Source organism: Salmo trutta, chromosome 7, assembly GCF_901001165.1.
Source record: "Salmo trutta chromosome 7, fSalTru1.1, whole genome shotgun sequence".
NCBI classification, from domain to species: domain Eukaryota; kingdom Metazoa; phylum Chordata; class Actinopteri; order Salmoniformes; family Salmonidae; genus Salmo; species Salmo trutta.
The window spans coordinates 1,287,465-1,313,041 of NC_042963.1; the positions used below are offsets into that span (position 1 = coordinate 1,287,465).

Here is a 25,577-nt window from a genome sequence, read left to right on the forward strand (position 1 = left end):
TTTGAAAAGCCAGACCTATGTAAGTCCTATGAGTGTTTGACTGGTATAAAATAAGATCATACCTGTGACAGCAGTCTGCTCTTAGCAGTCTACACCCTCAATGAACGCTTTTTGGTTGCAGGTAGAACCATTTTGGTTCAAGGTACAACTCTTTCTACAGAGGGTCCTACATGGAACCCAAAAAGGTTCTAGCTGGAACCAAAAAGGGTTATACCTGGAACCAGAAAGGGCTCTCCAATGGTGACAGCCAAAGAACCCCATTGGAACCCTTTTTTTCTAAGATTGTATTGTGGTCTAATGACATTATAATTTTCCCTCAAGTCTAACTACTTATTTGATCATCTTACCCATGGCCCCCATTTACCACTATAAACATTGATGGTTTCCCCTAATGACACTTTTTGACTGCTGTTCTCACTCCTCCTCTTTGGTATCCTCACCAGCTCCTCCTCTCCTCCGCCACACTACCCTCTCTCCATCCATCTCTTTATCCCTCTCTCCATCCCTCTCTCCGTGGTGCCGTCTGTTCCTGCTTTTCTTCAGCTCCTGGATATGTTTCCATTTCCCCACCCCTTGCCCTCTTCCACCTCTCCTATTGGCCGGCCTCTTCTCCAGCCACAGCGAATCACAGTACTCCTCCAGCGAGCCAATGGGAGAACTCATCACACGCAGGTAGTCCTTATAGCGCTGACGAGACTCTACCCCGTGGCGAACCTCAGCACTGGGGTCCTTGCTGGGCTTTGGCCGCCTGTCAAGATGCCCGTAGGAAATGAGGCGCAGCGTGAGGCGGAGCAGAGTGTGTGTGAAGTGTGTGTGCTCCTGTGCCATACACACGTACATGCCGGCATCGGCAGGATGGAGAGATCGAATAAGGAGACCTTGGTCTGTATGGACCACTCTATCATCTGGCCTCACCTGGGAGAGGGGGTGAGATGACAGAATATTAGCTATAAACATTCATATAGTACTCTACAGAGGCAACGTAGCAAACCGGGAACATTTCCAAAACATTAGCTAAAATTCCCAGTTGTAGTTAGGGTTTTATCTAACATTAGTATGATAACATCGCAAAAACATTCAAAGAATGCGGTATAAAACAACCACCACAGAACATTCCCCAAAAGTTCTCATTAGGTTTCCAGGTATAATAACACAGTGTATGAATGAATTTGCTATGAATTTCATAACTGACTTATTTGGAAAATGTGGAACATTGTACAACATTGTGGGAATGTTCTGTGCATATTCTTGCAACATCCCAGACAGCGCCCATAATTTAATGAAATGTTTTGGGACCCTTTAAAGAACTTAGACCAGGTGTTCTGGCAACATTCTTACAACATTATAGGAATGTCCTGTTCAACCTAACTTAAACATTGTATGAATGTCATCACAACTGAGCATATTTTGTGCTTTGGGAATCTATCTCTTGTATCCACACTGTTACCACAACATAATTAAATGTTCTGGGAACCTTTAAAGAACTCAGAAAGTCTGTTCTGTCAACATTCTTACAACATCAAAGGAATGTTTAGTGCACCCCAATACAAACATTATCGGAATGTCAGCACAACTGGACATTTTTTGTGTTTTGGGAAACTATCTTTTGTCATAGCCACACAATGTTCCCACAACCTAAAAAAACATTCTGAGAACCTTTAAAAAACAGATTAAATGTGTTCTAAGAACGTTCTTGCAATATCAGGTGAATGGTTTTTAACACCCTAAAAGAAACATTGTGGAATCATCTGCATAATTGGACCATTTTTGGGTTTTGGAAACATCTTTTGTGATGTCCCCACAATGTTCCCACCAGACGGTTCCACAACCTAATGAAATGTTCTGGGAACATTTAAAGAATAGATTGAATGTGTTCTAGGAATGTTCTTGCAACATCAGGCACATGTTTTAAACAAACATTCTATAATCATCAGCATGACTAGTGGGCTTCCGAGTGGCACAGCAGTCTAAGGCACTGCATCTCATAGGCGTCACTACAGACCCTGGTTCAAACTGAGGCTGTATCGCAACCGGACGTGATTGGGAGACCCATAGGGTGCCGCAGAATTGGCCCAGTGTCGTCCGGGTTTGGCCGGTGTAGGCCGTCATTGTAAATAAGAATTTGTTCTTAACTGACTTGCCGAGTTAAATAAAGGTAAAATAAAAATGACTGGACAGTTTTTGTGTTTTGAGAGCATTTGCTGCGACCTAACGAATGTTCTGGGAACTTTCACAGAACCAATTTTGGTTTGCTGGGAACCATCTAGAATAGGAATTAAACATTGGACAGACTTTAAGCCTAACTCACCCAGGAAAAAATAAGCAGGGCGATAAGCAAGACAACATTAACAAACCTATATGATAGGTATGAAACATGTGGAATGTATGATCTCTGGCCTAACAGGGATACCAGACCTATCAACACCAGATTGTAGCCCTTCAACAACACGTCACACACGCCAATACCTCCCACAGTGCTCACAAACACACGGCTAATTTGTACCCAAGGTGTTTTAAGCACGGTAATGACCCTTGGAACAGGATGCACATTAAGGGGTTTGGATGCGGTGTGTGTTGACTGATGGGGTCAGAGGAGTGTGTGTGTGTGTCAGTGTCAGGGTCAGTGGTGCTAGCATATCAGAGTGATAACGATCCTTTCTTCATGCTCACTAACATCCACCATGAATCATCAGGTGGCATGGCCTAAAACAACAGCCCGACAGCTGGGCTGTGTGTGTGTGTGTGAAGACTGAGATAAAGAGGAAGCGAGCGGGAGTGCTTCAACACATACTTCCCCCCTCAGTCTGCTCTCTTACCACCTGCCAGAGGTTAATAAACTGAAAACACGGACAGTTTTACATTTTAGTCATTTAGCAGACACTCTTATCCAGAGTGACTTACATTTCATTTAAAAAATTGTAGGTGGGACAACCACGTATCTCAGTCAGAGTAAGTACATTTTTTTTAAATAATAACGTAGCTATCAGCAGAGTCAGAGCTAGTAAGAGGGAAAAAAAAGTCAAGTGTGAGTGTTAGTTCACGAAAGGCTTTTTGGGGGCGGGGGGGGCTGAGGAGGGGGTGTGACGGAGGGTGCTGTGAGATTATTTAAGATATTATTTGAAGAGGTAGGGTTACAGATGCTTTTGGAAGATGGGAAGAGACTCCGCTGTCTTAGCTTCAGGTTAAAGCTGGTTCCATCATTGTGGTGCCAAGACAGAGAAAAGCTTTGACTGAGCTGAGCTGAAGCTGCCCTCCCGTAGGGGTGGGAGGGCCAAGAGACCAGAGGTGGCAGAACGGAGTACTCAGGTTGGGGTGTAGGGTTTGAGTATAGCCTGAAGGTAGGGAGAGGCAGTTCCTCTTGCTCCTCTGTAGGCAAACACCATGGTCTTGTAGTGGATGCGAGCTTTGTCTGGAAGCCAGTGGAGTGTGCAGAGGAGCGAGGTGACACGGGAGAACTTGGGAAGGTGGAACACCAGGCGGGCTGCAGAGTTCTGGATAAGTTGGGAGCCCAGCCAACAGCGAGTTTCAGTAGTCTAGATGGGAATTGACAAGTTTCTGGATTAGGACCTGCGCCACTTCCTGTGTGGATGTTGAAGAGCATGAACCTGCAGGAGCGAGTCACTGCTTTGATGTTTGCAGAGAACGACAGGGTGTTGTCCAGGGTAAGGCCAAGGTTATTTGCACTCTGGGAAAGGGACACCGTGGAGACGTAAACTGTGATGGAGAGGTCTTAAGCGGGCAGGCCTTCCCTGGTAGGAAGAGCCGCTCCATTTGTTGATGTTGAGCTTCAGGTGGTGGGCCGACATCCAAACTGAGATATATGCCAGGTACACATAGATGCCTGTCGCCACCTGGATGTCAGAAGGGGGGAAGGAGAAAAGTAGTTGAGTGTCATCAGCATAGCTAAGATAGGAGAGACCATGTGAGGATATGACGGAGCCGAGTGACTTGGTGTATAGAGAGAAGAGGAGAGGGCCTAGAACCGAAACCTGGTGGACACCAGTAGTGAAAGTACATGATGCAGACACAGATCCTCTCCATGTCTCCTAGTAGGACCGTCCTGCCAGGTAGGATGCAATCCAAGAGTGTGCAGAGACTGAGACGACCAGCCCTGAGAGTGTGGAGAGGAGGATCTGATGGTTCATGGAGTCAAAGGCATCAGATTGATCTCAGAGGATGAGAACAGAAGAGGGAGTCAGCTTTGGTAGTGTGGAGAGCCTCCATGACACAGAGAAGAGCAGTCTCGGTTGAGAGACCCGTCTTGAAGACTGACTGGTTAGGATCAAGAAGATTGTTCTGAGAGAGATAGCGAGAGTGTTGGTCAAAGATAGCATGGTCAACGGTTTTGGAAATAAAAGAAAGAAGGGATACCGGTCTGTAGTTTTTTACGTCAGAGAGAGTTGGTTTCTTGAGGAGGGAAGCAACACTGGCCATTTTGAAGTCAGAAGGGACGCAGCCAGTGGTCAGGGATGAGTTGATGAGGGAAGTGAGGAATTGGAGAAGGTCTCCAGAGATGGTCTGGAGAAGGGAGGAAGAGATGGGGTCGAGCGGACAGGTTGTCGTGCGGCCGGACCTCACTAGTTTCTCATCTGGAGAGAGAGGGGAGAAAGAGATCAAGGCATAGGGTAGTTGTGTGAGTGAGACCAGTGGACTCATTAGGCTGAGTGAATGAGGAGAGAATGTCGTTAACCTTCTTTTCAAAGTTGTTGACAAAGTCGTCCGCAGAGAGAGGAGGGAGGGGGATTGTCAGAGGATTAAGGAGGGAGGATAAGGTGGAAAAGAGTTTCCTAGGGTTAGAGGAAGAAGCTTGAAATGTAGAGTGGTAGAAAGTAGCTTTAGCAGTGGATACAGAGGAAGATAAAGTAGAGAGGAGGGAGTGAACATACAATAGGTACTCCGGATGTTTAGTTTACCTCCATTTTCACTTAGCTGCCCGATGAGGCAGAACCAGGAGATAGGAGGTAGATGGATTTAGCAGAAGAGAGAGATGATAGGATAGAAGAAGAGAGAGTAGTGGAAGAGAGAGAGAGAGGATTGGGATGGCACATGACCATCTGGGTAGGGGCTGAGTGGATAGGATTTAAGGAGAGGGGGGAAAAAGATTGTGATCCGAGACTTGAAGGGGGGTTTCAGTGAGGTCAGTAGGCAAACAGCCTCTAGTAAAGATGAAGTCAAGCATATTGCCTGCCTTGTGAGTGGGAGGGGACTGGGAATGGGTGAGGTAAAAATAGGCAAGGAGGGGAATCAAAGAGTTGGAAAGAAATTAATCGAAGGCAGACATCGGGAGGTTGAAGTCAGCCAGTACGAAGAGTGGTGAGCCATCGGTCAGGAAATTAGCTTATCAAGGTGCCAAGCTCAATTGAGGAACTAGCTAAAGGCACCTGATGGGTGATAGATGACAACAATGTGAATCTTGAGTGGACATGTGACAGTGACAGCATGGAATTCAAATTAGGAGATGGACAGGTGAGTGAGAGACAAAAGAGAAAATCCATGTCTGCATTTAGGTGAAATAAGTTGCCCTGTGCCACTGCCGCGGTGACCAGATGCTCTCGGAATCACCCCAGAGAGCATCTCTGGAATCACCTCAGAGAGCATCACTGGGGTGATTCATCTTTACGTAAGGGCCAAAAAGTCAGCATAGGCTAAGACGTTCTTGACCGCAGATCGGCAGTTCCAACCCCTGCCGGGGACCAGGAATTCCACATGGGTTGTTCGTGCAGGGTACAATAAATTAGAAGGGTAGCAGCCAAGGGGTGGGGAGCATCTGTAAAGCTAACAGGTATAGAAAAGACACACAGTTGGCTGAACTACAAAAGAACTCTATGAGATCTGAAAATAACTAGGCAATATACTCAAATGAGAGAGTGGTGTGGAGCCTTCCTCTCTTTCCTCCCTCGAACAACTCCGCAGAACTGTCTTTGTTTTGGCGACGAGACCACCGTTGACACAACCGCCACTTACAGCGGAGACTGGTCCTCTGAGGTCCTCTGTAGCTCAATTGGTAGAGTATGGCGCCTTGTAATGCCAGGATAGTGGGTTTGATTCCCAGGACCATCTGTACTTAAAATGTATGCATGCATGACTGTAAGTTGCTTTGGATAAAAGCCTCTCCTATATGGTTTATTATATTAGACTGTAGTAGTACTAACACTAATTTCCTACTGGAGGTGAAGTGCGCAGTTCCCAGTACTAAATGCTGACTGCCTAGGAGAGGAGAAACCACTCCCCCTCCAATACAGCCATTGATTATCAAAACAACAGCAGTCACAAATTGCCCTGCCCCTTAATCCTGGTTGGTGTCAACAATCAGCTGCAGGTTATGAGCAGTCAGCAGTTCACACACCAAGTAGCTATTGGGAGGACAGACAGCACTTAAAGTAGATGACAGTAGCTAGCAAGAAGGCAGTCCTAGACAACAACAGATGAAGACATCAATTATACTTATCACTCCTGGAGATATCAGGAGTCCTCTAGCTATAGAATGAAGCACACTGAGATGGCGCGTGGGAAGCTGGTTATATACTCAGAAAAGCAGTGAAACCACTCCCCCTCCTATAGAGCCCCTGACTACCAAAACAACAACAAGTTATGAGCAGTTAGCAGTTCACACACCAAGTAGGCTACTGGGAAGACAGACTTAAAGCAGAAATAAATATTGGTATCACTCCTGGAGATATAGATTGGGGTGCTTTGATGTGGAAGAGATCATTCATGTCCCACGCATTAAGGCCAGCTAGTGTGTGTGTGTCAGTAGAGTATCTCTCCATCTTGACATTGATGATGTGTACAACTCTACTACAGCTGTGATATGATGAGTCTGGATTCAGAAGTAAACATGGTAAGCCCATATAAAGAGGTTACACACTAGTATTTACCACAGTGCTATTACACATACATCCTCTACAAAAGTGTCAGGAGGTTTCAGGAGGAATCTGAATGTAGTTTGTAGAGTGGAATGTATTTTTCACATAATTCTGACATGATTCTGATTATGGTGAGAGAGAGGGAGAGAGGAGAAGGGGGAGAAGAAAGAAACAGATGAAACATAGGGTGAAGATGTTGGAAGGGAGAAAGGGATTGAGGAGAGGTCGGGAGCAGGTGGAATGAGACGGAGGACAGAGGGAAGAAGGGAAAAGGCTGATGGGAGGAGTCTGAAATGATTCAATAAAAAATAGGACGGAAAGTGAAATAAAACAGACATCACCTGCTCCTATATTAAAGTCCAGCTGTAAGACCACACACACACTATATAATAAAGGTTCCTCTAAAGGTCATTACACCAGTAGTATGTATCTGGGACTTCTCCTTTGTTTGAAAATTAAGAAGAAAATGTAAGCATCAGTATCCACACCATTCAACATAGTCAGGGTCAAACTATTCCAGAGCGAGAACTCCTGCATCCAATCCTTCAAACCTCCTTCCCATTGTGTTTCTAACTCACAAACACATTGCCTTGCCTGGGCTATGGTTTCCCATGTGGGGGAAAGCGGTTGCAAGCACTCATACACTCACACACACTCAAAAAAACACACACACACCTGTTTTCGTAAAATTTCAGGACTTTTTGGAGTGTAACATTTTTTCACCATTAAAAATCCTATTTTCATTAACCAATAACCATAACCCTAAACCTAACTCTAACCCCCAAAACACTAACCCTAAACCTTTAAACTTAAAATAGAATTTGAACTAATTCAGGACCTGAAAAAAATCCTGACTTTTCAAAAATGTTATTGTTTTCCTACCTTTTCAGGACATTAAGATATGTTAGGACTTTTGGGGTCCTGATAATGTAGGAAAACAAGTACACACACACACACACACACACACACACACACACACACACACACACACACACACACACACACACACACACACACACACACACACACACACACACACACACACACACCAATCTCAATGGTCTGGTTCAGGAGATCAGTGTCAATCTCAATGAGCTGCTTTCCTCACCTCCCCTTTCCCACAAAAAACGTGTCTCTCTCTTCTCACCTCCCCTTTCCCACAAAAAACCTGTCTCTCTCTTCTCACCTCCCCTTTCCCACAAAAAAGCTGTCTCTCTCTTCTCACCTCCCCTTTCCCACAAAAAACGTGTCTCTCTCTTCTCACCTCCCCTTTCCCACAAAAAAACCTGCCTCTCTCTTCTCACCTCCCCTTTCCCACAAAAAAAACCTGCCTCTTTCTTCTCACCTCCCCTTTCCCACAAAAAAACCTGCCTCTTTCTTCTCACCTCCCCTTTCCCACAAAAAAACCTGCCTCTCTCTTCTCACCTCCCCTTTCCCACAAAAAACCTGCCTCTCTCTTCTCACCTCCCCTTTCCCACAAAAAAACCTGTCTCTGTTACGCTCGTCGTAAAGATTGGACCAAGGTGCAGCGTGGTAGGCGAACATTTTACTTTTATTTAAAATGAACACCGACAAAACAACAAAATACAAAACTAACGTTCTGCAGGCTACACAGCAACTATACAAAAACAAGATCACACAAACTAAGGTGGGAAAAAGGCTGCCTAAGTATGATCCCCAATCAGAGACAACGATAGACAGCTGCCTCTGATTGGGAACCATACCCGGCAAACAAAGAAATAGAAAAACCAGAATGCCCACCCAAATCACACCCTGACCTAACCAAATAGAGAAATAAAAAGGCTCTCTAAGGTCAGGGTGTGACAGTCTCTCTCTTCTTACCTCCCCTTTCCCACAATAAACCTGTCTCTCTCTCCTCACCTCCCCTTTCCCACAATAAACCTGTCTCTCTCTCCTCACCTCCCCTTTCCCACAAAAAACCTGTCTCTCTCTCCTCACCTTCCCTTTCCCACAAAAAACCTCTCTCTCTCCTCACCTCCCCTTACCAAAACAACAAAACCTCCCCTCCCCTCCCTGTCCCCACCCCTCCCTGTCCCCTCCCCTCCCTGTCCCCTCCCTGTCCCCTCCCCTCCCTTCTCCTCACTTCACCTACTGGTCTCACTCCTCCAATACAAACACATTTATCTCCCAGTCTCCCTCTCTTTGTCCCTCTCTCTGTCCCTCTCCCTCTCCCTTTCCCTCTAAATTCTCCCTCTCTCTCTTCCCGTGTCTGGTCTCAGTCAGTCACCACCTCGACCAGAGGTTTTAGAAGGTTAATTCAACTCATAACGACCAGTATGAGTTCAGGGAGCGAGGACGAGATAGGAGGAGGATGAGGAATAGGAGAATAGAGTAAGGAAGAGAGAGAGAATAAAAGAGAAAGAGAGTGATGGATGGACTGTGCTTGTGAATCACTATCAGTGATCTCCATCTGGAAGCCACTAGTGATTGACCGCTGGTCATCAGCTCTTTGTTCTACAAAGGTGAGAGTTGACAGTTGACTGTGTAGGTCTCAGACAAGGTTACTCATTAAACATCAAAGAATGCCTGATGCATCTACTGTTACATATTACCCTTCTCTTGACCTCCTCCTCTCCCCCTCCTCTCCTCTTCCTCTTCTTCCTCTTTCGACAGTAACCCCGGGAGTTCCAAAGTCAAACGGATCATTCTGCTAAAAACTAGAGTGAAAAACTAGCTCAGCTTCCGGTCAGAGGGCAACATCGCACTCAGGTACAACACTTCAAATATTGAACCTTAAAATGGCTGACTGACTGGTAACGTTAAGACTCTGTTAGAACACTGTAACAACATATCACTGTGTAGACATCATTTGATATGAAGTGGATTGGTGAAAGCTTTGTAGTGAAACAGCTCACCTATTCAGTTGTGACAGATCAAGATCACTCCAAGGAAGAAAGGAGGGAAGGTGCAAGACATAGTGACCGTACGAAAACAAGACTAAATCCTAGTCAAAATGGCCAGCATATCCGTTCGTCCCACTTTTGGACTGACGTTTCACCCAAGGGTTGATGTTTCCTCGCAGTAGAGACTTTCTCTTTCCGTAATCCTTTGTTTCCCCAGCCATTAGCAGAATATTATCTTTGTATTTGGGGGCAATGTCAAACAGCACAAGCGAAAGGAGCACATAAACCATCTAGAACATCTAAGCACTCCTCCAGGTTGTTTTGTTTGGGTGTGTTGTTATGCTGTAAGGGTATATGATGTAACAGAGATAGAGCATCTGTTTTAGGCAGGTAAAGTGTCTGTGTATCAGACATGGGATGTGATGACTTATAACCTCTCTAGTAATGCTAGCACTGTAAGCCTCTGATAACACAATACTTACTACTTCTTTGACCCCTCTCTACAGTGTGTGTGTGTGTGTGTGTGTGTGTGTGTGTGTGTGTGTGTGCATGCGTGTGTGTGTGTGCATACATGCGTTGGCGTGTGTGTTCTGTCTCACCTCCTCTCTGTGTTCAGCTCCAGGTCTGTGTATGAACCAGCGTGTGGTGGTCTGTTGTGATTTGGGGAGACACTCTAGGAAGGTTGAGTTATTCTCCACCCCAAACATTATCCTCTCCTCCACCCTGCCTCCATGCAGAGCTGAGAACACAGAAATATATCCTTAAAGTGTTAACGTGTTATATTGTGATTGTCTAAGCAACACATTTACACGTGCGCACGGTCACACACACCATATAGAGGGAGTCAGAGAAGCAGTGGTGTTACTTACTGTCCTCTGTATCCCAACATTGGCTGGATGGGTCTCCATGTTTGATGTCTTGTCTTCTGGCTCTCCTGTCAACACAAAACACATACATAAACACACACACACGCTGCAGGGTTAGGGGTGAAAGGTCACGTCCTGCTGTCAAGGCAATGTTTTACTCTTCTTAACACACAAAAGGTTTTCTCTCTCTCTCTGTGTGTGTGTGTGTGTGTGTGTGTGTGTGTGTGTGTGTGTGTGTGTGTGTGTGTGTGTGTGTGTGTGTGTGTGTCTGTGAGTCCTGATCAGTGTTTTTCCAGGGGCTTTCTATTACCGGTAACAGGAGTTACTTCAGGCAGTGATTGAAGCTGCTCTGTCTGTCCTGATAAACCTGTTACATCTGTCTAACATGCTGAACATAATGACAACAACCATATATGGATGAACCCAACAACTGACAACCACAGATACGTAAAGAACACACTACTGGAGTAGGTGTATAGTTTTGGTCAGGGCGTGGCAGAAGAAGTTGTGTTTTCTATGTTCTGTCTAGGTTGGGTGTTTCTATGTAGAGTTAATTGGGGTGGACTTCCAATTGAAGGCAGCTGTGTGGTGTTGCCTTTGATTGGAAGTCCTATATTAGTTTCGAGATTGTTCTGTGTTTAGCCTTGTGCCTTGCCAGACTGTTTGTTGATCGTTCGTTCTCTTTTTGTTATTTTGGTGTTCATTTTGGAATTTATTAAAAGTCAAGATAAGCATACACATACCTGCGGCATTTTGGTCCTCCTTAACCAAACGACAACAATGACAGAATTCCCCACCACCAACACAAGACCAAGCAGCAGAGGAACGAGGAGGAAGGATGGACATGGACAGAAATAAGGTTGAGCGTTTCCAGGGCTATGGAGGAGTTTAGGAAACTCGAGAGGCAGCCCCAATAATTTTTTTGGGGGGGGCACAAGGGCAGTTTTGGCTCCAGTCATGAGTCGCCAGAGCCGCCCGCCAGTCATGAGTCGCCAGAGCCGCCCGCCAGTCAGGAGTCGCCAGAGCCGCCCGCCAGTCAGGAGTCGCCAGAGCCGCCCGCCAGTCAGGAGCCGCCAGAGCCACCCACTAGTCAGGAGCCGCCAGAGAGGCCAGACTGCCAGGAGATGCCAGAGTGGCCAGACTGCCAGGAGATGCCAGAGTGGCCAGACTGCCAGGAGATGCCAGAGTGGCCAGACTGCCCTCCGGGTCTGCCAGAGTGGCCCGACTGCCCTCCGGGTCTGCCAGAGTGGCCCGACTGCCCTCCGGGTCGCCAGAGTGGCCCGACTGCCCTCCGGGTCTGCCAGAGTGGCCCGACTGTCCTCCGGCCCAGTCCGAGTGGCCCGTCTGCCCGGAGCTGCCGGGGTGGCCCGTCTGCCCGGAACTGCCAGAATCGGAGCCACCTCCAGATATAGGTGGGTTGGGGAGGGGGGGTGTAGCACAGTGCCGTCATTGACGGCAGCCACCCTCCCTTCCCTCCCTGTAGTTAGGGGGATTTTTTCAGGTTGTTTTGGGTGTTCTGTGTTTTTTATTTTGGAAGGTGCATTCGGGGTCTGCACCTTTAGGGGGGGGGGTAATGTCACGTCCTGACCAGCAGGTGGAGTAGGTGTATAGTTTTGGTCAGGGCGTGGCAGAAGAAGTTGTGTTTTCTATGTTCTGTCTAGGTTGGGTGTTTCTATGTAGAGTTAATTGGGGTGGACTTCCAATTGAAGGCAGCTGTTTGGTGTTGCCTTTGATTGGAAGTCCTATATTAGTTGGGTGTGTTTGTCTGTGTGTTTGTGGGGAATTGTTTTTGCACTGCATTAGTATAGCCTGCAAAACTGTTGGTGTCGTGAGTATCGTTTATTGTTTTGGTTTTTTCTGTGGATGCTTTACTCTTGTTTTTGTGAATTAAAAGAATGAGTATCCACAACTCTGCTGCATTTTGGTCTTCCCTGCAACACCACGACATAATCTGTGACATCAGATCAGTTTTCAAAGTACAACCAGGCACCAACCAACCACCCCCTCTGTACCCCACAATGCAATAACATGACCCCTCCTCCCCCATAATGCAATAGTGTGACCCCAAAATGTATAGTCTGACTAGGCCACTTACTCTGGACAACACACAAACACATACACACACATACACACACACTCCACATAAACAAAGAGGACAACAGACAGAAGGAGAATGACAGTACATTAATAATTAGCCCATCAGAGAGTTTCTAATCAGAGAGAGAGAGAGTGAGAGAGAGAGAGCGCGCGAGAGAGAGAAAGAAAAGTGGGTTTAATACCCTGTGGCAGAGAGAAACGCTGAAGAAACAAAAGCCCACCAAAAACATATTTAGAGAAAATATCAGAATTCTCTATGACAGTCCCTGGAGCCCTGAAAAATAGGACGTCAGGTATGAGAGAAACTTTCTCTCTTCTACGGATTCATTAAATCACGCTAGTGGACGTCTACACATACCTGATCTGACAAGGAAGAATGAACGTGTCAGAGTAAATGACAAATGTACTTCATTTCATGGATAACTAAGAGGTAATCTATGGGTCCTAAGGCCTACTATGTTTCAGATACCTCAGATGAAAGGAGTAACAATGTGACAGCTGTTTTATATGCTCCTGTATAGTTTATATGTTCTTAAGGTTACAACATGTTATATAAACTATACAGGAGCATATGGGACATTTTCTGCACCATACACCTGAAAAAATGTGTGTGTGTGTGTGTTCTACCTCTTGGATGCTGGGACGTATCGTGAGCAGGTGTGTCCGTCCCAGGCGCAGTAAGGATCTCTGGCAAGGCAACACTCTGCACACACCTGACCATACAGGTGACATCTGCTCAGGGACACCTGGGCTAGCCCAGCCCCCGAACCCACATACAGCTGTTGCTATGGAAACAGAGATGGAGAGACCAAACTACCTCAGGGAAGGGTTCAGTCTAGCACACTTGTCTCAACTAATCACCTTGCTATATGTTGTTGCTGTTTACACTATAACATGGTTCATTGTGAGAAAGAGACCTGTGTTTTTCCGATCTCTGTTTTTTTCATTGTTTGTGTGTGTGTCCATGCGTGCGCATCCATGTGAGTTCACATATGTGATTTAGTACACCCACATGTCCAGCAGCATATAGTACAGTACACTCGTGGGAAAAAAGGGTTCTTTGGCTCTCCCCATAGGAAAAACCTTTGAAGAACCCTTTTTGATTCCAGGTAGAACCCTTTCCACAGAGGGTTCTACATGGAATCCAAAAGAGTTCTACCTTGAACCAAAAAGGGTTTTCCTACGGGGACAGCCGAATAACATTTTTGGAACCCTTTTTTTGAAGAGTGTATCCTCAAGGTTCTCACCTCCAATATTATTATTACTGGAAGTCAGTCCCCCTAAATCTGAAACTGGAAACACTTATCTCCTTCACTAGCTTTAAGCACCAGCTGTCAGAGCAGCTCACAGATCACTGCACCTGTACATAGCCCATCTATAATTTAGCCCATAAAACTACCTCTTCCCCTACTGTATTTATTTATTTATTTTTGCTCCTTTGCACCCCATTATTTCTATGTCTACTTTGCACTTTCTTCCACTACAAATCTACCATTCCAGTGTTTTACTTGCTATATTGTATTTACTTTGCCACCATGGCCTTTTTTGCCTTTACCTCCCTTATCTCACCTCATTTGCTCACATTGTATATAGACTTATTTTTCTACTGTATTATTGACTGTATGTTTGTTTTACTCCATGTGCAACTCTGTGTTGTTGTATGTGTCGAACTGCTTTGCTTTATCTTGGCCAGGTCGCAAATGTAAATGAGAACTTGTTCTCAACTTGCCTACCTGGTTAAATAAAGGTGAAATATTTTTTTTTTTAAATAACTCTAAAGGTGGTTTAAACAACAAATCCTTCAACAACAAGAGAGAGAGAGAGAGAAAGGTGTTTTGTATGGATCTGCCTGGACTCGTCTGAACCAGGGATTCCAAAACAAGCACTGAACGGAAACATGCAAAACACTGGGGGATGGGTTGGGATGAGATGAACACACACACACACGCACGCACGCACGCACGCACGCACGCATGTACACACACACACACACACACGCACGCACGCACGCATGCATGTTTTTTTTGTTTGTTTTTTTTTCACCTTTATTTAACCGGTAGGCAAGTTGAGAACAAGATCTCATTTACAATTGCGACCTGGCCAAGATAAAGCAAAGCAGTTCGACAACATACAAAAACACAGAGTTACACATGGAGTAAAACAACATACAATCAATGATGCACTAGAAAAAAAAAAATAAGACTATATACAATGTGAGCAAATGATGTGAGATAATGGAGGTAAAGGCAAAAAAATGCCATGGTGGCAGAGTAAATAAAGTATGGCAAGAAAAACACTGGAAATGTACACACACACACACGCACGCACGCACGCACGCACGCACACACACACACACACACACACACACACACACACACACACACACAGAGGCTGTGGCAGATGAAGGGAGGCTGTGATTGGAGTTGAACGGTCTGCTGACATCCCTGACCCTAAGATAGCGAGGGAGGAGGCGAGGAAGAGAGGGGAGGAGGAGGGGAGGAGGAGAGGGGAGGAAGAGAGGGGAGGGGAAAAAGAGAGGGGCAGAAGGAAAGGAAAGAGGGAAGGTGGCTGTGGATGGTGCAGTTAGTACCCTTGAAGCTACAGTAAATGAGAAATGTAGGGGGCCATAGAGATGGAAAGGAGGGATAGAGAGAAGAGGGGAGTTCTTACCTGTTTAGAAGAGATCTCCATACTCAGGATGGGAGTGGGAGCCTAGAGGAGAAAACACACATTATCTCCACTATACACACATACACACTGACTCGTACTTTCTACTTAATACATAAAGTAGTTAGCTAATTAGTTATGCTTGAGAAAAACCAAGCTCATTTTGCAGCTACGGAGATGGCCTCAGGTTAGGGAGTTCAACCAAGGAGTGTGTGAATCAACGAGAGTGAATAAACTAGAGAAACACACTAACTCTCCTCTCTATACCCCCGGAACTCCTGCTGTGTGTTTAGAATAGAAAGGTATTCATATATTACTGCTGTTTAAAGAGTTGACAACCCTTCAATCAAGAGCTAATGTCATTGCTAAATGAAAATGTTGGTTGATTAATATTAATTGACAAATCACCTTGAATTCCAGGACAGAAGGAAATTCAGGATATTCGTTTTTTTAGTAGTATGAGTAGCTACATGCAGATATCCTTTTCTGCCTGCAGCAGAGATAATATGACTTAGAAAAAGTCAGTTATCTGCATCAGAGTGGTATACGTCTGACAGATCTGGTGTAGACGTATTCAAACCCTATGTGAATGAAGACAATATTTAAAGGTGTGTGTGTGTGTGTGTGTGTGTGTGTGTGTGTGTGTGTGTGTGCGTGTGTGTGTGTGTGTGTGTGTGTGTGTGTGTGTGTGTGTGTGTATTACCTGGAACAACGAGAGCTCCTCCAGAATCACCTCCTCAGTAGACCAGTTCTCCTGAGTAATGCTCACCACCTTCAGGACTGACCCAGCATCTGGACAACACACACATGTTTATATTTTCACATGCTTATGAAATACATGCACATAGTCCTTCTCTTTCACTAGCTTTCTAGTGAGAGATATCTACTGAAATGGCACTGATTGGCTCTAAACAGACTATGATGTTGTAGCGCTCTCTGCTGGTCAGTCTGAGCATGACACCAAAGACGGGATTTCATTTTTTTTTAAACGTTTTTTTTTATTTAAACAATACAAAAAACATAAAACATACAAACAACAGCATACAGACACACACAAACATCAATGACATCACACCTGCCCAGTTGATTTGACATTTTTAAGAATATGTTTTTCAAGATGATTTACGTGAAAAGTATAGTCCGACCCATCAGGTACCTCACTGCATCCTCATATCCCATGTCTTGAAATTTGCAGACAGAAGGATTAAAAGTACATTTACATTGTAATAATAATTCTGACAGCCAACTTTCTAACTACGGCCATAACTTTTGGACTTTATAGCGTTCCCAGAAGCCATGGATTATTGAGTCACTGTTAGTTTAGATTTAAGACATTACTCTGCCCTTGTGCTGTAGAATTTGTGAATTGTGTCTCTTGTATAATACATTCTATACATTAGTTTATACTGGATTAAGCGTACATTTTCGTTAACTGTAATGTTGTTAGTTACAGTGCCTTCAGGAAGTATTCACACCCCTTGACTTCGCACTTATTTTGTTGTTTTAGAAGTTGAGATTAAAATGGATTTAAATGTCCGTTTTTGTCAACAATCTACACAAAATACTCTGTACTGTCATTTAGGTCAGCATTGTGGAGTAACTACAATGTTATTGATCCATCCTCAGTTTTCTCCTATCACGCCCACTAAACTCTGTAACGGTTTTAAAGTCAAAATTGAAATCCCTGAGCTTCCTGCCTCTTTGGCAACTGAGTTAGGAAGGACGCCTGTATCTTTGTAGTGACTGGGTGTATTGATACACCATCCAAAGTGTAATTAATAACTTCACCATGATCAAAGAGATAATCAATGTCATTTTTTTTTACCCATCTATCAATAGGTGAGCTTCTTTGCAAGGTATTGGAAAACCTCCCTGGTCTTTGTGGTTGAATTTGTGTTTGAAATGCACTTCTCGACTGAGGGACCTTACAGATAATTGTATGTGTAGGGTACAGAGATGAGGTAGTCATCAAAAAATCATGTTAAAAACTGTTATTGCAAAGTGAGTCCATGCAACTTATTTTGTGACTTGTTAAGCAAATGTTTGCTCCTGAATTTATTTAGACTTGTCATAACAAAGGAGTTGAATACCCATTGACTCAAGACATTTCAGATTTAATTTTTTTAATTAATTTGTAAAAATGTCTAAAAACATAATTCCACTTTGAAGTTATGCTGTATTGTGTGTAGGCCAGTAACAAAATTTATCTCAATCTCAATTTAAATCAATTTTAAATTCAGGCTGTAACACAACAAAATGTGGAATAAGTAAAGGGGTGTGAAGACTTTCTGAAGGCACTGTATGTTTCAAGTTTCCCTCCATCTTGTGCCAATATCAGTTCTTTTTAAGTCTTGTTTCCAATAGTTTTTATTTTTTTCTAAGAGATTGATAGTTGGATAGGCTTTCTGTAAGGTTTTATATATCTTACCTATCATATGAATGTCATTTTCTCACTCAAATATGATAGGGGACATGGGATTTCATATGGAGCTCATACACAGAGTATCAACAGTACTGCAGGATGGAATTAAGACAACATCTAACATTCAAACAGTCTTAACATTTTCAGGTTAAAGAGGAAGGCTGAGAATAGAATGTTAGGGTTAGTGAAAAGTGTGTGTGTGTGTGTGTCCATCTCTCACCTGTCCCCAGGAACATGACTTCATACTGTCCGTCCTCAGCCATGACGCGGTCCACCACTATCTGTGTCAGTGTGTAGTCGACACGTACACGCGTGAATACGGGTCGGCTGGTCAGGGGGTAGACGGAGCGGAACATGAGGGGGTGGAAGCGGATGAAACTGACCACCTCATCTGAGAAGTCTTTAGTGGTCCTTATCCTGGGGTCATACGTCTTACTGGGACACTGGGGAGAGGGGATAAACAATAATGTTTAGACAGTATGAAAGCCTACCTAGAAAGCAGATAGTCATCTAGCTAAGTACCTTAAGGACTAATTTAGGATTCCCTGTCATTAAAGACTGACTTCAGCTGTTTTTGAACTATTTTTTAAAACTTGTCTCCATCTGGTGGTGAGCTGAAGTACTCCACAGATTCAGGTACATTCCGCTACTTCTGGAGTTCACATCCCTTCTACCCCGTCTGTTCCTCCTATTATACAGTTAAAAATCATCTCTCGATGGCGCTATGCATATCCCCGAACACACATATACACACACATGCACGCATGTACACACATGTACACACATATACACACATATACACATATACACACATATACACACATATACACACATATACACGCACATGCACGCACATGCACGCACATACACACATATACACACATATACACACATATACACACATATACACACACATGCACACATATACACACATATACACACATATACACACACATGCCCGCATATACACACATATACACACATATACACACCCATGCACGCATATACACACATATACACACATATACACACATATACACACATATACACGCACATGCACGCACATGCACACACATACACACATATACACACATATACACACATATACACACACATGCACGCATATACACACATATACACACATACACACATATACACACATATACACACACATGCCCGCATATACACACATATACACACACATGCACGCACACATATACACACATATACACACACACGCACGCATATACACACATATACACACATATACACGCACATGCACGCATATACACACATATACACACACATGCACGCATATACACACATATACACGCATATACACAAATGTACCGACACATACAGTGCATTCAGAAAGTATTCAGACCTCTTGACTTTTTCCACATTTTGTTACGTTACAGCCTTACTCTATAATGGATTAAATTGTCCCCCCCCCTCATCAATCTACACACAATACCCCATAATGACAAAGCAAATGTATAAAAAATAAGAAATGGAAATATCACATTTACATAAGTATTCAACCCCTTAACTCGGTACTTTGTTGAAGGACCTTTGGCAGTGATTACATCCTTAAGTTTTCTTGGCTATGACGCTACAAGCTTGGAAAACCTGTATTTGGGGAGTTTCTCCCATTCTTCTCTGCAGATCCTCTCAAGCTCTATCAAATTGGATGGGGAGTGTCACTGTCCTGCTATTTTGAGGTCTCTCTAGAGATGTTGGTGGAGTGCTGCAGAGATGGTTGTCCTTCTGGAAGGTTCTCCCATCTCAACAGAGAAACTGGAGCTCTGTCAGAGTGACCATCAGGTTCTTGGTCACCTCCCTGACCAAGGACCTTCTTCACCGATTGCTCAGTTTGCCCTGGGCTGCCAGCTCTAGGAAGAGTCTTGGTGGTTCCATGCCACTGTGTTCTTGGGGACCTTCAATGCTGCAGAAATGTTTTGTTGACCTTCCCCAGATCTGTGCCTCGACACAATCCTGTCTCGGAGCTCTACGGACAATTCCTTTGACCTCACGGCTGGGTCAACTGTGGGACCTTATATAGACAGGTGTGTGCCTTTCCAAATCATGTTCAATCAATTGAATTTACCACAAATGGACTCCAATCAAGTTGTAGAAACATCTCAAGGATGACCAATGGAAACAGGATGCACCTGAGCTCAATTTCGAGTCTCATAGCAAAGGGTCTGAATACTTATGGAAATAAGGTATTTCTGTTTTTTATTTGTAAAAAATAACTGTTTTCACCTTGTCGTTATGGGGTATTGTGTGTAGACTGATAAGGATTTTATTTTAGTTCATCCATTTTAGAATAAGGCTGTAACGTAACAAAATGTGGAAAAAGTCAAGGGGTCTGAATACTTTCCAAATGCGCTGTACACACACACCAGTCATAGTCCCTCATGTTAATCAGTTCCACAAACACAGCAGGAAAGGAAACATACGACAGTGATCACCGTGACGACTTAGTGACATCAACAAAGCTGCCGCCCAGACTGCAGTTTATTATTGTTCATCAGCACTGAGACTAGGTCATATATCACACACACACGCACGCACGCGTACACACACACACACACACACACGCACACACATGCACACACACACACAGTCACACACACACAAACTTTGACTTCTGTCACACTCTCACAGAGATGCATTATGCGTACAGGCACACATAGTAGATGGGTGTTTATTATTGTTCATCAGGACTGTGTCATGTACCAGGATTGGGTGATATACTGTAAGTAATTTAAGTGGAGGAGAGGGGGGTCTTTCTAAATAATCCTGTACAGAAACATTATGCAGTCATCTTGTTTCCCTACTTACGCCGAGGAGGGAAATGGAGGGGGGTAGGGCTAGGAGAGATGCGTGTGTGTGTGTGTGTGTGTGTGTGTGTGTGTGTGTGTGTGTGTGTGTGTGTTACCGTACCGTTCCAGGGCGAGGGTAAGGTATTCTCCCCTCATATTCTACCCAGCGATGGTCAGGTCCTTCCTTGTGAGCGTAGGGTCCGTTGAACACAGCTCGTATGTCAGCCATGCTGTACACACACACCGCCGAGCCACGGAACACAGAGCTGGGGGAGAAACACAGTCTAATAGGTATAGTGGGAAGAATAACCTGAGAAGTACCGTAGAGAGATGTCTCGTTATATAACAGGTTGTTTGGATCCTGGATGCTGCTGATTGGTTAATAGGATGGAGTGCCTTTAAACAGTTCCATTTAAACTGTCAATGTGTATCCACGGTCCCACACAGCCCAGCCAGGCAATCAATACACTTTATCTCCCCTGGAAAAAAAGCATCTAGACAAATCTCCCCATGCTACTAGTCTAGCTGTCTGCCTCTCCAACCCGTGGAACAATGTAGCAGTTATTTTTTTGTGATCTCCACTGTGCCATGCTTATGAACGTGACAAGACTGACAGCTTCTCTGAGCCTGGCAAATTCATTTATCAGGATCCTTATAATGGGTATATCAAAAGAAATGGCAATAGAAACAAAGGTTAAACAAACGAAGATGCACAGAAAAAAATGTTGTCATTTCAGCTGCTTTATGCGACTGTGTGTTAGCTTTAGTTGGCTAGCTAGCAAAGGAGAAGTAGCTAGCCTGCATAGCTACATGTCAATTATTTGCTTAGCATACCAACCATTGCAAATAAAATGGATATAATGAACGACCAGCCCATTTGGCTAGAAACTTCAGAATCTCAGAACTAACGACTGTCTTTTGCCCGGACTGTTTTGTACTCATTAAAATAACGTTTTACGTGTTGGCAATCGTTTTATAAAAGTAATAAGGATCTCAAACCTGGACATGATTGTGATTAACAACTTCCTAAGTGCTGTTTTCCTGGCCCTTGGCTTCGACTCCGGCCCTCGTCGGGAGTTATTTACACCATAATCCTTGATTACTCATGCCTTGTATGGTATGGTGTACTAAGTGTTTTACCTGGATGTGGTGAAGACTCCATACACAACAGGGTTCTTCTCATCTCTGGTGGGGAGCAGGAATATGTCCTCTACAACAGACACACACATAAAAGGTAAGAATGTGGCATTTAGTGCGTACGTGGTGTGTGCCTGTAAATATGGAAGGATGCAATGTGTGCGTGTGTGTGACTTACGGAGCTCGTCAAAGTGTGTGTCCACTCCGTCGGGTCCAGGGATGGAACACACCAGTCTGGCTTTGAGGAACGTCGTCCACTTATTGGTCAGACTCCTCAACCCTCCCACGTCATTCTGAAACACAACCACAACACAACCACAACACAACCATAACACAACCATTGCACAACCATAGTCTGACACACAAATACAACTGAAATCAGTTTTGCAGGTTTAAAACCATGAAACAACCACAATCTAGTCCACAGATCTGACATATCAAGTACAACACAACTGCAAACAATTTGACAGACCTTGAAATCGTAAACTCCTGTTTGAGACCAGTTTAAATAAACCAAGATAAAGACCAAACTCTGATTATTTGACTGGCAGAGGACTGACAGTAATGATGATGGTAGTCGGAATGAGCTGACAAAGAAGGGCGAGACAACTGAAGAGGAAAATTACTGACAAGGAGGAGAGAATAGGTTAGAAGGATTTAGTAGGACAAGAATAGCAGTATGAAGGAAGAATTGAAGCCAGAGAAAGGGGGAGAAAATCTAAAGAAGTAGAAAGATGAGGGAGGAAGAATTGATGGTAAACTAGCAAGCTCGTTAATTATGAATGTTTTCTAATTAGCATATGTATACCCCTGGCTGAGTGCTCTACTCAATAAAGCAATGCCCTTCTCAGGGTTAGGGTAGGAGTACTAAAATATACATATAAAGTACAGGGCCCCTTTATCCAGCACAAGGGCCCTAGACTAACCTCCCTATTGAACTTGGACCGCAGCCTAACCTATCGCTATAGACATGCAATTATAGAAAAGGCGGGGGTAATGGCTTTAGCGTTTTCTAAATGGGATTATCTTCAAAGATGACAAACTCTGTTATTCCATTTATCCAGAGAGGAACCCCTCTATGGTCTGCTATAGACACAGGACAAGGAATCCCTCTCCTGCCTCATCGACCTTACAGCTTACTCCCAAGTCGTAAACACTCCAAGTGTGTGTAACTGGGAATGTTGCAATAGAGCTTGGAATTTTTATAGTGGGAAGACTCCAGGGACAGCCTCCCTACTACCAGAAAATACCAAATCCCACGTACCTGGGATCCAGTGGTGTAAGTAAAGATACTTTAAAGTACTACTTAAGTCGTTTTGTGGGTATCTGTACTTTACTTTACTATTTATATTTTTGACAAGTTTTACTTTTACTCCACTACATTCCTAAAGAAAATAATGTACTTTTTACTCCATACATTTTACCTGACACACAAAAGTAATCGTTACAATTTTAATGCTTAGCAGGACAGAAAATGGTCTAATTCGCACACTTATCAAGATAACATCTCTGGTTATCCCTACTGCCTCTAATCTGGCGGACTCACTAAACACAAATAATGAATTTGTAAATTATGTCTGAGTGTTGGAGTGTGCTATCCATAAATAAAAAAAACAAGACAATTGTGCAGTCTGCTTTGCTTAATTTAAGGAATTTAAAGAACTGTGAAAATGGAAGGAGTTAAATATGGGGGTTTGGGCTACAGGAAGGGGCTAAGAACTAGAGGTAGAGCATGAAGAAGGAGTAGTGGTGGAGCAGGACTCAAATGGTACTGGACCAACTCCTACACTGTCTTGGGACCAGACCTTAGACTGCCCTGTCAGTAAAACACAAAGTGGGCCGTTCCTCTGTCGGCAGACTACACAAGAGGAATGTACTAGGAGGTATTGTCCCAGGGGGATTTAAGCACATCTGTGGAGAGGCCAGCTCTGTAGCAGAGGAAATAGATCTATCAGCATACACTCGTCCTGTTAGATATCTGTCCTCCTCCTCGTCTCTTCCCTGACTTCTTCTCAAAACATCCCTCACTCACCTTCCGTCACCATTCTACACCTCTCCCCCATCTCACCTTGCAGACGCGTGCCACGCGGGACAGGACACTCTTATCGTTGCCGTCACGTGATGACTCGCGGAAGAAGAAGTAGATCTTGTCATCGTCTGGGTTGTAGGTGTCTGACACAGGATGGGCTGATACAAACCTGGCCTCTAGAGAGAGAGAGAGGGGGTTGTAAGTGCAACATGGTTCATACTTACAGCCTGACCCTGTGGATACAGCAGAGTGTCTTTTATTTTATTCTTCTTTTGTCTCCTCTGACTACCCTGAGTTATGAATATTAAAATAACTCCAGACAAAGGAACAGAGGAAAGGAATGAGACAGAGGGAGAAGAAAGTATGTGGCTGTGCACTGAGGAAATTAACCAAAGCCTCTTCGAGGATTCCTTAGAATAGGCTAATGTAGGCCTGTGTACACACACACACACACACACACACACACACACACACACACACACACACACACACACACACACACACACACACACACACACACACACTCTCACAACATATTACACAGAGTCACTGTTACTGTACGCTAGGTAAGATGTTCCAGAACCCCTGACACACACACACACACACACACACACAGCATCACTCCAGAGATCTCACACACACCCCACTTCTGGCTGTGAAATGTGGGTGGTGTGTGAGAGGAGTAAACTGGTGGCAACTTGATGATCCATGACATACAGTGGGGAGAACAAGTATTTGATACACTGCCGATTTTGCAGGTTTTCCTACTTACAAAGCATGTAGAGGTCTGTAATTTGTATCATAGGTACACTTCAACTGTGACAGACGGAATATAAAACGAAAATCCAGAAAATCACATTGTATGCAAATTAATTACTTAAAAAACATACAATGTGATTTTCTGGATTTTTGTTTTAGATTCCGTCTCTCACAGTTGAAGTGTACCTATGATAAAAATTACAGACCTCTACATGCTTTGTAAGTAGGAAAACCTGCAAAATCAGCAGTGTTTCAAATACTTGTTCTCCCCACTGTACATAGAGGAGAGAGCATCATAGAATAGTGCTTGTACTGTCTGTGTAGACTAGGGCCCTGTGTACTGTCTGTGTAGACTAGGGCCCTGTGTACTGTCTGTGTAGACTAGGGCCCTGGGAACTGTCTGTGTAGACTAGGGCCCTGTGAACTGTCTGTGTAGACTAGGGCCCTGTGTACTGTCTGTGTAGACTAGGGCCCTGTGAACTGTCTGTGTAGACTAGGGCCCTGTGTACTGTCTGTGTCGACTAGGGCCCTGTGTACTGTCTGTGTAGACTAGTGCCCTGTGAACTGTGTGACACACTGTCAATTCCACAGTAAGTGTGTGTGCTGTAGCTCTACAGTAAGTGTGGTGTCTTGTAAAAGTCAAACATGAATAACTGTACTGTTTCTTTTGTGGAAGGATTGACAATAACCTCCATCTATCGCACCCTGAGAACACAAAGCAGCTCTTTGTATCAATGTAAAGACTGGGAAGTGAAACACTTAATGACAAAACTAGGTTATGAATGAACTCACCTGCTTCAAACAATCTTTGTGTACCGAGAGGAAGGATGTAGTCAAAAGAACCAGGCCAACAGTTAGTGAGAAATAATGTCATGTCATTATGAATGGCTCTACACGCTAATAACTCATAGCTCTACAATACGTGTGTATGTTTGTGTGTGTCGTTTGCCTGTGTGTGTGTGTGTGTGTCTGTCTGTACGTGTGTGTCTGTACATGTGTGTGTGTGTGTGTGTGTGTGTGTGTGTGTGTGTGTGTGTGTGTG

At 44.1% G+C, this 25,577-nt stretch overlaps 1 protein-coding gene across 2 annotated transcripts in view; it reads right to left on the reverse strand.

The window, feature by feature from the left end:
- Positions 1-269: 269 nt before the first annotated feature.
- The window catches only part of LOC115196712 (semaphorin-3D-like), a 61,562-nt gene continuing 36,254 nt past the window's right edge, over positions 270-25,577 (reverse strand). For both annotated transcript variants that reach the window (XM_029757562.1, XM_029757561.1), the window contains exons 8-18: positions 23,816-23,952; positions 21,926-22,040; positions 21,751-21,820; positions 20,732-20,876; positions 18,003-18,225; positions 16,064-16,152; positions 15,364-15,405; positions 13,321-13,478; positions 10,600-10,664; positions 10,330-10,469; positions 270-915 (exon numbers count right to left, since the gene is read on the reverse strand). In XM_029757562.1, the coding sequence (XP_029613422.1) occupies positions 415-915; positions 10,330-10,469; positions 10,600-10,664; positions 13,321-13,478; positions 15,364-15,405; positions 16,064-16,152; positions 18,003-18,225; positions 20,732-20,876; positions 21,751-21,820; positions 21,926-22,040; positions 23,816-23,952 (1,685 nt within the window). In that variant the 3' untranslated portion in view covers positions 270-414. The remainder of the gene's footprint in view (positions 916-10,329; positions 10,470-10,599; positions 10,665-13,320; positions 13,479-15,363; positions 15,406-16,063; positions 16,153-18,002; positions 18,226-20,731; positions 20,877-21,750; positions 21,821-21,925; positions 22,041-23,815; positions 23,953-25,577) is intronic.